The 14,123-nt window shown below is 49.2% G+C and overlaps 1 protein-coding gene across 4 annotated transcripts in view; it reads left to right on the forward strand.

Annotated features, from left to right (window-relative positions):
* The window catches only part of BRPF3 (bromodomain and PHD finger containing 3), a 34,206-nt gene extending 26,627 nt beyond the window's left edge, over positions 1-7,579 (forward strand). For all 4 annotated transcript variants that reach the window (XM_081828071.1, XM_081828072.1, XM_081828069.1 and 1 more), the window contains 2 exons: positions 3,776-3,930; positions 5,210-7,579. In XM_081828071.1, the coding sequence (XP_081684197.1) occupies positions 3,776-3,915 (140 nt within the window). In that variant the 3' untranslated portion in view covers positions 3,916-3,930; positions 5,210-7,579. The remainder of the gene's footprint in view (positions 1-3,775; positions 3,931-5,209) is intronic.
* Positions 7,580-14,123: the final 6,544 nt, after the last annotated feature.

Consider the following 14,123-nt stretch of genomic DNA (forward strand, 5'->3'; position numbering starts at 1 on the left):
TGGCCCCTGTCTTGCCTTGGGGGCTTATCTGATTGGATCAAGCCAGCAGAGTATGGTGGGAGTCAGGGGTACCTTTAGCTGCAGAAGAGAGGGAGGTTTTACCCCAGCCTGGGTGGGTCAAACCATCAAGGTCCCCAGCTTGGCGCACTCAAAATAGGGTAAAAGTGTGAAGATAGAGACTAGGGCTCGTAAGGATTTGATAGCATTTATTTGCTTATGCATAAAAGTAATATATGCTTGTCGTAGAGAATTTATTAAACTTTTGTCATGCTAAATTCTTGAAATACTGAGGAAGATACGGTTTTTCTCATTTTGTGGGGAAGAAAATTGAGATCTATCTGTTGCCTGTGGTCATGTAGCTATTAAATGGTAGGGTTGGAATTTGAACCCAGAGCTCGACGTGTGTGTTGTCAAAGGCTGTGTTCCGAGCCACTAAGTTCAAAATCACCCGTAGTCTCATCTATTCAGAGATTACCTCTTGGTGTATATCCACTCAGCTCTTTTTTTTTTTAAATGCATAAATATGAGACCATACTCTGTTTAACCTCCCTTTCACTTAACGGTGTACCATGAACACGCATGTCTTGTGCCATTAAACATTCTTTATCAACATCCCTTTAATGACTACATTATTCTCAGTTGTATGCATGCACCTTATTTAACCACATTTAGATTGTTTTGAGTTTTTCACTATGATAAATAACTGGCAGTAAACATAGTTTTACTCTGTGCAATCGTGATTATTTCTGTACAGTGAATTCTTAGGGGTGCCTTCTTGGGGCAAGGTCTGCAAAATTCTGATACAAATTGCCAAGCTGCCCTTTAGAAAGTTAGTTCTAGTGTCTTCTCCCACTGGTAGTAGCTAAAATTTCTCATTTTTTCCATAGTAGCAATAGCTAAAAATTCCATTTTTACCACTTTGTTATTTCTTAGAACTCTCTCTGTATTGGGAAGGTAATGTCTATCTGGCGCTGGAAGATAGTGATTCTAAACCTTTGGGGCATGCCAGAATCATGGGGGAATTTTTTAAACAATACAGATACTGAGGCCCCATCTCAGAGCAACCCAGTGAGAATAAGGCCAGGCTAAGCAATGAATATTTTTTTTAATTTAAATTTAACTTAATTTTATTTTATTAGAGAGTGAGCAAGCACGAGAGGGGTTGGGGCAGACAGAGAGGGAGAGGAGAGTCTTAGGCAGGCTCCACACTCAGAGTGGAGCCTGACACGGGGCTCGATCTCACGACCCCAAGATCATGTCCTGAGCTGAAATCAAGAGTCAGATGCTTAACCAACTGAGCCACCAGGTGCCCCTAGCTATAAATATTTTTTAAAGCTTCCCAGATGATCTGTAGTCAGGTTGTGAACTACTCTGCCAACTGCTTGCATGTGTTACAAGAGTTCTGGACTTCTCGCAGCTCTTTCAGGCCTAATAGCAGCATCTTAAGGTCAAGAGGGCAGGAACTCTGACCCTTTTGGACTGGAGGAAGCTACAGCTCTAAGAAGTCGTACGACTTGCTGGGGCCACATTGGAATGCCTTTTGCCTACCTCACTTCCCATTTAGCAGTGGCAGCTGGGGGGTGCACACTGTGATCCAGCTGCTGAGGAGTTTGGGCCTGGGATCTGCCTTCACACGGCTCTGTGCCCTATTGTCACTGAGACCCCCAACATAGTTGTCGAGGAAGTGCTTAAAGCTGTACAGGTTTGATACTGTTTTTTTAAGTCTCACAGTGCAAAAATAAAAACAACAAAAGTCTAAAACTAGTCTTTTCCCCTTTTTAATTATCTTCTTAGTCATACATTTTCTTTCATGATTAAATAAATTTAGCCACCACCTGAGAAAACCCACCACCTGAACACAGCCTGTGTTTTTATTTTGGTTTATGCTCTCCCAGTTGTTCTCCTATGCGTACTTAAATACGTAATTGTGTCCATAATGAATATACAGTTTTTAAATTTTTTTTTGGCTCTTTAAAAAAAAAGGTTTTTTTCCTATAAAATAATGTATCTGTGTTATAGAGGTTTTGGAAAAATAGAGAAAAACAGTAGGAACCCCACCATTCTAGCATGTCAGCTGTAAGCATTTTGCATCATTTCTTGTCTTTGTTTATGTGGTACAGCTGTAATAGTGTATATACACATTTATTAGATAATGTGTTAAAGTGTATCACAAGCCATGTTGTTTTACATCTGCATAACATTTGAGCGAATGGTCCATCGTTTGTTATTTTGGGACATATTTGCCTGTATCTTCTTTAAAAAGGGAGGAGAGCTCTCCTCAAGGGGCAACTTACCCACCTTGCTTCTGCTGGGGGGTGGTGGGGGGAGACATTTTTCACCATCTGCCCCCCATTCTAAGGCAGGAACCAGCATGGCTTAATCAAGAGTAGCCCCCGCTATCTTGTTCAACTGAGGAAGCTCAGGAGGGCTTGTGTGGTGGTTCTTATTAGGACCCTTAGTTAGCTTCAGTCCCAGCGGGGACAGACAGGCTGGGAGATAAGAGTTTTGACCAGATTACACAGCTGGGGTCAGGGTAGGGGTGGTTCTTCCTTAGAGCAAACGCTGAACCAGAACACCTGCTTTCAGCTGCTTATCTCGAGAGGGAAGTAGGGAAGCTGGCAGATACCCAAAGGTAAACAGCCAGAGCAGTTTATTATGAGAACAGGCCCCCCGGGACAGGGTATAGAAACTAAGATTGTTCATCTCTGGAGAAAGCTGCTTCCTCAGTACATTTCCAAGCCCCTCTGGCCTTAGCACACAGAGATGATCACCCCACTACTTTGGAAACGGGGGCTGTGGAGGGCAGCAGGCAGCAGAGGCTCAAGCCGCCGTGGCCACAGCCAGCCGTGTCCTCCTGTGCTTGGTGCTTTCCTCTGTCAGCTGATAGCTGTAGCAGACTTCTCGGCATCAGCAAGGAGATGAAATGAGATGGCGATGTGTGAATAACTAGGAGCTTTGGTCACTTTGTCAGTGCTTCCTAGAGCTAGAGATCACGGTTGTCAATGCCACTGGGCATTTTGCTGAGCCCCTGCCCTGTAGAGCTTGCAGCCTCGAGCATTAATTCTTCCAGTGGCCCTTCTTTCCAGCCATATCATTCTCCCCTCTCCAGCAACCCTCCGAGTTCAGTCTTACAGCTTCTTTCTGATCTTACATGGAGGTTTCCACAAATATACCTAGTCCACACAGCAGGAAGATTACAGTCAGACAGGAAAGTAGTGTGTAACCAGGGGCTGTGGTAGGTAGAACCAAAGAGATGGGCCCTGCTGCTGATACAGAACCTCCTTCATAGCCATGGTGTCTAGGAAGGCCCCAGAGCCTTTGAAGTGAATTGCAGAGGTTTTAAAGGGAAATTGACAAGGGAAAAAAATGGCCTCCACTCCCTTCCTCTATGGGACGTTGGGAAGAAGGAATTTGCCAATCTGGCCTGGACATCACAGATACCCCCTCAGTTCTGACCCCCCCCATACTGGATTCACATTGCTTCTGTTTCAGCTCTGGGCCCCAAAGGTTCGTGGAGCAAGCTCCCTCATCGGAAGAATTGATTGGGCAGGGCTGGAGGATTAGGCCAATGAACTGGGAAAGGAGAGCCAAGACTTCCATTTTGGGGTCCTCGGGGGGTCACAGAAGAGGTCAGCCCCCTTCATCACTTGGTTGTGGGCCTGGCTAAGGCCCTGCATAGGTTGGTGGGGGGCAGTTCAGCAGGGAGTCCTGGCGCAGTATGCTCTGCTCACCCCCTCCACCCGCAGCTAAGTGCCGTCTCCTTTCCTGCCTCCAGATCATCGATCCCAAGATGCCCCGGGAGGGCCTCCTGCACAATGGTGTCCCCATCCCTGTCCCCCCGCTGGATGTGCTGAAGCTGGGAGAGCAGAAACAGGCCGAGGCTGGAGAGAAGCTCTTCCTTGTCCTCTTCTTTGACAACAAGCGCACCTGGTGAGTGGGTGCTACCGCCAAGAGATTGCATCAGGGTGTGGGCTGAGGGGCCTGACTGGGAGGCTGTGCACACACTGCCATGCTGGGGAGGTCCGCAGAGGGGCTGTGGACTCCGTGACCCTGCCTTCACCCAGGTAAGGTGAGGCATTACCAGCAGCTGGCCTGCCCCTGACACTTTAATAGTAACTGAGAAGTGTCTCAGATCGGATTCCCTGGAAAACACCAAGATGGAGATTTCTATCAGGAGGCTTGCTGAGCGATGCAGGGCTGGGCGGAGGGACCTGTTGAACGCGTCACACTTGCTACAGAGGCCTCTGCTAATCCTCAGGGGAGCTCTGGAGCTGGGGGGCTTGTTAGTGATGTCAGGAATTGGGTCTGTGCCTCTGTACCCTCGTGTTAACTAGTCATTGAATGCTGGCTGCCCCCGGGTGGGGGTGGGGGGGTCACCTTGGGCCAGGTAGCTCCCTTGGTGGAAGGTGATTCCTGGAGAGGACTCAGCTGAGAGCCTCCCTGTGGCTGTGGGCATGTGTATCTTAGTCCTCGGGTGGGGGGATGTGGAGGTGGGGTGGTTCTGGGCAGTGCGGGGTCCCTGGCAAAGGGCTTACTTGCCCTTCAAAGTTTCTCTTCGCAGCAGGAGACTTCTTTCACCTCTGCTTCTATAGAATGAGGAGGTAGGGCTAACTAGTCCAAATAATAATAGCTACCATTTATTGTCTACTCCGTGCCCTTATGCAAATTGATTTACATACGTAATCTCATTTAATCCTCATTAAATCTTCACCAATCCCCTCCAATCCATTTTGCAGCTGAGGAAGCTGAGGCTCGGAAAGCCAAGACCCCATAGCCAGAACTGGGATACAAACCAAGATCTGGCTCCAAAGGCTAGCTTTTAGCCGTATGTTAGATTCACCTGGGGATTTAAAAAATAAAACACACACCAGGTGTGGGCACCACCAAGGAATCATTGATTCCTGGTATCAGCCCCAGTTCCTAGCCATAGCTTCCTGATGCCCCAAGGCAGGGTGAGGGCTAATGCTAACATGGGCCTCTCTTGGCTCCCAGGTCCTGACGGCCCTCTAAGCAGAGTGAGTGCTGTGGGGCTCAGGGAAGGGCATGGCTACAAAACAGGTCCCTTGGGGCCTCCTGCCTGGGGTGTCCCAGTCTGTCTCCTCCTGCTGTATCCCCTCCCTTGGCTTTGCTTGTCCTGGCAAATGGGCCCAGAGGAGCCCCCTCATGCGACCCACCACAGCCCAGGCCTCTTATTGTGCTTGTATTTTAGGCAGTGGCTTCCAAGGGACAAAGTGCTGCCCCTGGGTGTGGAAGACACCGTAGACAAGCTCAAGATGCTGGAAGGCCGCAAGACCAGCATCCGAAAATCGGTGCAGGTGGCTTACGACCGCGCAATGATCCACTTGAGCCGGGTCCGGGGGCCCCACTCCTTCGTCACCTCCAGCTACCTGTAAGGGCAGGGCCCGGCCTGCGTCCGCCTGCTCTGCCTCTGTCCCATGAGGCACAGAGGCCTCTTCCTGCCCCAGCCAGTCGTATGGCCGGCAGCTTCCCCCTTCCATGGCAGGCCAGGGACTGGGCTGTGTCCTCCCCACGGGCAAGGCCCCAGTTTTTGACCAACTGTGTGGTTCCCCTGGTAGGCCTGCTGTGTGCCAAAAACTCCCACCTGAGCTCGCTCGGGGGCTAGTCCACTGAAGAACCAGTTACAAGTAGAAATAGCTGTGAGGCTTAGGCCCGGCCAAGAAGATGGACTTGAGCCCAGAAGGCAAGAGGTCCTAGGCTCTTTCTCAAAGGTGTGCCTGGCCCCCTCCTCCCCACTCCCAGCTAACTACACCTCAGGGCAAGCGAGGCTCTGACATTGACCCCAGAGGTGCTGTGGATACACGAGGGTCCCGCGGGGAAGCTCACGAACTCACCCTCTCTCCCCTCCATCACCTATTCTCATATCTCTTCCCTGTCCCATTTTCTGCACCAGTGCTGTCTTTTCTTTTTCCTACGTTCCTTTCCTTTCCTTTCCTTTTGTGCCAAATGGACAGAAACCATCACCAAACTGGTCTTTTTTTCTTTTTATGTCTCATTTCATTTGAGGCCAGCTGCTATGGTAGGTGGGTGCCTCCGCCTGACTCCTCAGGGCCCAGGACAGAGGACAGCCTACCCATTCGGGTGACCCCTCCACCAGCACATCTCCCCCCACCCCAGATTTGCTGCAGACACACAGCTAAGGGCAGGCTGTGAAAGCTTGCCCCTTGAATGGAGGCAGGGCCCCTCTGGCTCTCTCCCTGTGTGCCAAGTGGCGGGCTGAGGCTTGGCGGGCTCGTGTCAGACCAGGCTGGTTGGGCGAGTGTCCATCCGTCCGCTTGGATGTCGAGGGATATGGGGTGCAGCCATGCTCTTCAGCTGGGTCTGCTGCTCACCCCTCCTATCTTTGTGGGCCTCACTCTTCGCTGCTACGGATGGTGGTGCCCGCAGTCCAGCCGCTCCTGCCTGTGCTCTGCCCTGCCCAGCCTCTGCTGCTCCCGCTCCCAAACTCCAGGGGACAGCACGCTTTTGTTTCACACCCTCTGTCCCCTTCCCTCTCCTCCTTTCAACTCCCTTCCCCACCTTCACCTTCTCAAAAATGGAAGGAAAAAAAAAAACTGTGAACAGGGAATGCTGACTGACCAACACAACTTTCAGAGGCTTCAATGTCTGTTCTCTGGATGATTCTTTTCACCTCTTAAGCACCAAAGTCGCAGGGCCAGGTCGCAGGCCACTGATCGCCATGTTGATTTTTAACCTGACGTTCTTTTTAATTGTTTTAAATTTTTCATAGGGGAGTTTTGGACAAAACAAAGTCATTGGGGAGATCACTGCCATTTTTACACTCGACTTTTTAAAAATACAATCAACCAACCACCACAACTTCTTATACATTTGGGATACGAGCCAGAGTTTAAAAGGGAACCAACGAAACTCTCTATAACATAAAGGATGGGGTTTTGGATTTTGTACAATAATAAAAATACAGTACAGCATATGGCTAGGGAAGGACATGGTGTATATAATTGTAAAATACTGTTCTAAATTATTCAGGCCTATAGTTTCCATTACTTGAGTCCTCCGTTGTGTGGCTGAGTATTTTAAATGCACACAGTGTGGTTTATTTAAAGGAGCCAATGCGTCCCCCTCTCCCCAGGTAGTCGGTCAGCTGTGGACTCTGTGACCTTTGTCTCAACCTGTGTTGTAAGATCTCGGGGCTTTCTCTCTCTTTCTCTCTCTGTGTCTATCTCTTTCTTCCCCCCAACACCTTCTCTTTCTTAGTCTCTTTTTTTTCCAGTCTCCTTGACTCTTTCAGTCTCTCTCTGAGTCTCATTTTTAAAACTGCTCTTTTAGAATGGGAAGCGGCTCAGATCCTGCTGTGGCATGGGGCCTATGTGTCTCAGTCGCGTCTGCTGTGAAGCACACGATGCTCTATTTATTGTAGAAAGTGATTTTATTTGCTTTCTAGAATTGTTTATAACAGAGGGTATAAGAGAGGTAATAAACAGAGAAAAATCTATGCTTGTAAAGAATACAAAAGTTAATTTTACCTACTATAACATGACTGTCTGAAACTTATTTTCTCTCTGAGAAATAAATGTTCTAATGGGCAGCAATTGCTGTGCTATTTGTTGTCATCAGTGGGGGCCCATCTCTCTCTTCCTAATTCCTATAGCCCACCCCCTCCTCAAAAAGCAGGAGCCATTAAGAATGGGTTGTCTAGGGTGCCTGGGTGGCTCAGTTGATTAAGCAACTGCCTTCGGCTCAGGTCATGATCCTGGAGTCCCGGGATCGAGTCCCGCATCGGGCTCCCTGCTCAGCTGGGGGGTCTGCTTCTCCCTCTGACCCTCTTCCCTCTCGTGCTCTCTGTCTCTCATTCTCTCTCAATTAATAAAATCTTTAAAAAAAAAAAAAAGAATGGGTTGTCTAGCTGTTGCAGGCTCCCAGCTCGAAAGGGCTCTGTCTGTCTCTTGGACCCCTGGGTTGGGTGTGAGGATGGGCTCCGACATTGTTTCCCTCCCAAACAGCACCAGCCTCTCGATTCTGTAGAAGGTCCAGCCTACCTGCCCATGGCTCAGCCTTCCGGTGGCCCTTTTCCTTTGGGAGCATCTGTTCCTCATGCGGCAGGAGAAGTAACCCCATGTCTCTGGCACTTGTTTATCAAGCTTGTCAAATCTGAGACTAGAGGATGCTTATGTCTCCTCTGTCATTGTTGCCATCCCCATTCTATAGATAGCTGGGACACACAGGCCTAACTTGGGCCTAGCTCCTTTTAGAGCTGGAAGGGATCCTAGCGCCTACCTGGTCTTCATTTTGCAGATGACCAAACAGACCAGCAAGATTAAAAAAGACTTGTCCAGGGGCGCCTGGGTGGCTCAGTTGGTTAAGCGACTGCCTTCGGCTCAGGTCATGATCCTGGAGTCCCTGGATCGAGTCCCGCATCAGGCTCCCTGCGCGGCAGGGAGTCTGCTTCTCCCTCTGACCCTCCCGACCCTCCCCCCTCTCATGTGCTCTCTCTCTCCGTCTCTCCCTCTCAAATAAATAAATAAAATCTTAAAAAAAAAAAAAAAAGACTTGTCCAAGGACAGCCAGCCAAGTAACGGTGGCAGGATCCTGGGACAGGGATATAGCTAAGAGTTTCCTGTGGGCTCCACAGCATCTCAAGGCTGTGCTGGCCTTTTCTGTACCAGCCCCCCTCTCTCACAGGCTATGGCTTCAGCGTTTCTGGAAAGGGACATCTTGAAGAGCAGAGGGAGAGTCCCCAGGGACAAACTGCTCCATTGCTGAGCCTGGGACAGTTTCTCCCCATCCCGTCCCCTGTCCTATCTCTGCTCCTGCCTGGCTCCTGAGCTTGGCTGGGAGTTAAGTGTCACAGTAGTGTGACTGGAGGACAGGGGTCTCCTGATCGCCTCCTCCACAGGGCCTTCGAAATTATTACTTAAGTCACTAGAGTGTAAAAGTGCTTAATTTAATATAACATTGACACAGTACCTCCAGTGTGCTGATAATTCTTGAATTACATGTTGGGGTGCAGAGATACACACCTCTGGCCCACAGGATGCGGGCCCACAGGCTGCTCACAACCGGATTCATGAGACACATGGCAGACAGCTCTGAATGAGGCTGGTGTGAGGCTCCCACAGAGGGGAGGAGTTTGGGAGAGACGCCACATTTGGTTGAATAACAAAAGCTTTCAGAAGAATGAAGCGATTAATTCAAGCCTAAAAAAAAAAATGGGCTTTAAAAATCCCTCTTTATAAATTTATAATTTGAATTACAAAGGCATTATTTAGGGCAAGATGGGACGCTCACCCTATAAAACCATTCTGTACAGAAAGGGAAGAGGACCAGAGGCGCAGGGTTTTAGCAGGTGAGGATGAGAGGAGAAGGCATTGTAAAGAGAGGAAGCAACACGGCAAAGGCGGGGCTCAGGGAGCTCTGGCGGGTGCTCCGCTCCAGTGACCAACCACCGCCCCATCTGCCTGGTGGCCACTGAGAAAACAAAAAGGTGTGATGGGGTTAAGAGCCCTGTCGCTCAATGGCTGTGTGACCTCAAGCATGGTACTCGACTTCTCTGAGCCTCCCTGAGGCTGACTTAAGAGAGGACCCTGAAGCCAGAGCGAGGCATGAGTGCAGCATTGGAGGATTTGAACGGGGAAGGGACATGACGAACTTGGCAGCTAATTAGATGTCAGAGTCAAAAAGCAAGAGTGCGGAGACAGGGTTGCTACATGTCTGGAGGCATCAGCAGTGGGTTTGAAGGGGAGGAAGGAGAGCTTAGTTTTGATGAGTTTGTGTCGCCCACAGGACATCTGAGAAACACCCTCAGCAAGCAGATGGGACTGGGCCCCGAGTTCAAGAGGAAGGTAGGAGCACATGACAGAAATGTGGGGGCGCCGGAGCACACCAGGGCAGCTAGGACAGTGGCCAAGGACAGGAGGAAAGGACAGACCTGAGGAAAGCCCCTTATATTTGGAGACTGGGGTTGGGGGTAGAGACAGCCTTCAGAGGGGTCTGGTCTCTGGGGAGGGCCTCCCACAGAGGAAGTCAAGTCCTAGGGATCAACGAGGCCCACCCACTCACTTCACAGAAAGAGGAGGTCACATGTGCTCAACATCACAGAGCAGGAAAAGGCAGTGCGGACCAGAAAGACCCCAGAACCCAGCACTTTCTACTCTCCACGGGCCCATGTATTCAGAGCCCTCAAGGTGAGCAGAAGTGTCCTTAATGAATTTTATCAATACCGTGATTAAAATTCACAGACCAAAGCCTAAAACATCTTGATATTGGAGCATGTGGACTAGAAATACAAATTTTCGTTTTCCTCACAAGTTTAAAAATATAATTAAAGGCATTTGCCAAACTCCGTCAACTTGGCCACTTCTGTTAATGTATTAATTGTCATTAATCCTTGAGCGTGAATTTGCCTTCCAGATGGACTCTCCCAACCTGGCGAGGCTGTGAGCTTTGACTCTGAGAGAAGAGGGATGAGAGGTAAGACTGCCAGGCTCTGGGAGGGGTGCTGAAGAGAGCCAGAGGGTGGGCTATAGGCCCTCCCACAGCATCGGCAGGACGATGACTGCAAACATCTCGTCCTGCCAGTGAGGGCAGGGGGACTTTGCAGGAGAGAAATGGTTTCTCCCAAAGGTGGGGCCGAGGTTTCTGCCTCACTGTGTGGTGGGGCAGAAGAGCCAGAGATGTGTGTCTGCTAGGCCGGAGCTGGAGGGGTCTCTGACTCAACCTTGGCACTTGGGCGTGCCCTTCTGCTCACCCTTTCCCTTCAAGGGTAGCAGATTGCTCTAGGGATGGAAATAAAGGAGATGTACATACCTATATATCTATATGTATGTATGTATTTTCTACAAGTTTAATATTCTTGAGAGGGCCAGGACTCAGGCTACACGGAGTAGGAAAAGCTAATTGTCCCCAAATCTCAGAAGGGTTGTTGTATTGTTATGTCAAAGAACATTGTGTCCTTTGCTTGGCCCCCGTAAGGCTGGTTGGAAGGAGCTGGTTTCCGTCTCACTGCCCTTGCTCCTGAAGCAGTGTGTAAGTTCCTTCCTCTTCCTTTCAGCTTTGTAGAGGCTCCTCTGGGGGATGAAGAGGTAGTATGGGCAACTCAGCACTGACCCAGGGGACGGTTCCTTCTCCCCTAGCTTCACGGTCCAGAAGGGCCCCCAAGGGATTTTATCTGAGCTGGTAATGGAAGATTATAAAATTTGCTGTTTGCTCTCTCATTCGGGATTTGTTTTTTAAAGTGCAAAGGAGAAAATAAGATTATTCAAACTACCCAGAAATAGCCATTTCCACCATTTTCATGTAATTCCTTATAGTCTCTTGTTTTTTTCTAGACAGAGCATGTACTTCAGTTTCTTGCACTGGGCAGCTGAGTAATCGGCTGCCCCAAGAGGCTGTGGGTTCTGACGTCAGGGCAGAAGTTCTTGGCATGACCGGAACACAAGGCCCAACACCTCTCCTGCCTAACTTTGGCTTTTCTTCATTTGCTGAGTGTCATGAACTGGCCCGAGCCAACTGTTCCCTGTTTTTGTTTTTGTTTTTGCTAACACATTGGCAGTCTCCAGCAGTTGCAATTGAATGGGAGTTCTATATCTCTATCCCAGGAACTTTGCTATTGGGTGTGCATTTCCATGGAAATAAGTCTTAGACCAAATTCTGCCCTGTGTTCAAACATCTGTGAAGAAGGACACCCCCAATGGCTATACAGTTTCTTCTCTAGCTGAGAAGTTCCCACTCTGCCCTCAGGGACAGCCACCAGCACCTGGCATGAAAGCTCACTCCAAGGTACACACAGCACTGTTCTGAGGGCAAGACCAACAGCCAGGTAGGCAGGCCAGGGCACAGGAGCAGTGGAGCTTTAGACCTTGAATTTTATTGTGGTTTTATTTTTTTTAAGATGTGATTATTTATTTGAGAGAGAGAGAGAGCAAGCACATGTGCGAATGGGGGGAGGAGCAGAGGGAGAGAAAGAGAGAGAATGTCAAGTAGACTCCTTGCTGAGCACAGAGCCTCACATGGGACATGAACTCATGACCCTGAGATCATGACCTGAGCCGACACCCAGAGTTGGACGCCTAATGGACTGAGCCACCCCCCCAGGTGCCCTTTTATTGTTGTTTTACATACAACTTTACATAGAGTAATTAAGGTACACAAACCTCAAGTTTAATCTCCATGAATTTGTACATATGTATCCACCCATGAAACCACCACCCAGATTAAAGTCCAGAACATTTCCAGTGCCCCAGAAAGTTCCTCATACTCCTTCCCAGTCAATATCCCCCTTCTCTAAGGGTAACTACTGTCCAGACTTCTATGGCCATAGATTAGTGTTGCCTGTTCTTGAACTTCATATAAGGGACTCATACAATATGTGCTCTTTCGCGTCTGGCTTCTTTCATTCAACGTTATGTCTCTGAACCCCATCACTGTTTTGCATATAGCTCTAGTTTGCTTTGAAACAGTCTTCTATTGTACAAATACACTGCGGGGTGTTGGTCCGTTCTTCTGTGGGTGGGCGTCGGGTTGTTTCCGGTGTGGGGCTCTCATGCATGAGTAACACTGCTGCGAACATTCTTGTTCGTGCCAATTTGTAGACACGGCACCCCTTTCTCTTCAGAATATCCCCAGGAGCGCTAGGGCTCAGGGTTTGGCTTTAAGCATTTAGCTTGAGCATAACGTTTATGTGTTTAGCTTTAGGAGTTTCTACCCGTTTTCCATTGGTTGTACAGTTTGCTCTCCCACAGCAGTGTATGGGAGTCCGGCCGCTCCATGTCCTTACCAACACTTAGCACTGTCGGCCCAGGGCTTTGCTCTCGGCAGGCTTGTTGACTGGCTTCCCCTAAGCTCCGTTATACAGTAAGGCTTCTCCCCTGCTATGCAACACTACCTGGCTAAGGTGCTTTTCCATTGGGGAACCCATTTCTCGGTGCCACCCAGATGCCTGCACTGGCTCTTTGCGAAATAAGGTGCCTCTTGGTTCAGAGTAACACAACCCTCCCTGGTCCTCTTCTCCTTATTCCTGGCGGTTGGGCTGAGGGAGACTGAGGCCAGCTTCAGGGCCACCCACCTCTTATGCAGGACCCAAGCTGCCAGCACACCAGTCGGCAAGCAGGGCAGAAGGCACCTCCTGCACACTGTTTCCAAATCCGTCTTTGCTTACTGGCTGATGCCACTGTTTTGTGTCTTTACTTCTCAGGTCAGGGTCCTTGGGGACATGTCTGTGACTTAGAGGTAGCTCAGTGTGAATTAAGGATGTGCGAGCAGGTTTCGATGAGGTCCTTAAGGGGAGGAGTAGAGAGGGCTTGAAGAGAGCCTGTTTGCTGTTGACTGCCCTTCATGACGCAGAAGCACGTTTCGGAGTCATCGAGGATGAAGGCTCAGAAGACCCTGAAGCGACTTCAAAAGAATTGTTCGAATCTCCGGTGGGGTGAAGGTCTGAGATAAGAAGGCAGGGTCAGGGAAAGAGACCCAAGGAAGTTTTGTTTGGAAACAAAATATCGCAGAGCCAGAATTGATGTGGGCAACTGTTTGAAGCCGGCCCTGTCCTTAGGGGTGAGACAGCGACCTGGTTCTAGGCCTGAGCTGTAGCATGAGGACACAGGCTCCCCTGGGCTGTCCAGCAGGGTTTCTGGCTTCCCGTGCGACCCTGGGCACACCCAGAAGATTTTGGCACCCAGAGTCCAGCCAGTCCTCCTCCTCCACCCCCTGTCCCTCCTCCTCCTTCCCTCACACCCTCCCTTTTCTTCCCCCCCACCCCCCGCCCCCTGTTTCTCTGTCTTAGAACTTTATTATTTTTAAGTTGGTTTATGGGATTCAAAATTTTAAAAATTCAGGGAAATTTCCCTCCTTCTCCCCAGTCTCCCAGTTCCCCTACCAGAGGCAACCAGTTTTGCCAGTTACACACGTAACCTTCCAGAGATCCGTGAATACCGGTGTGTGTGCATGTGATTGTGTGTGTCCCTTTTATACAAGCGGTAGCATACTGTTCACACTGGTCTAGGCCTTATTTTAAAAATTGTTTTTATTAAATATTGAGCAGATACAAAAATAGCACTTATACAATAATATATAAATTTAAAAAAACTCCACAATACAGTAAGCCATCTGGTATCTGCCACCTGTCCCAAAGAAGCAGAGCTTTTAAAAAA

Source organism: Leptonychotes weddellii, chromosome 8 (genome assembly GCF_054177405.1).
Source record: "Leptonychotes weddellii isolate Sample4059 chromosome 8, ASM5417740v2, whole genome shotgun sequence".
NCBI classification, from domain to species: Eukaryota; Metazoa; Chordata; class Mammalia; order Carnivora; family Phocidae; genus Leptonychotes; species Leptonychotes weddellii.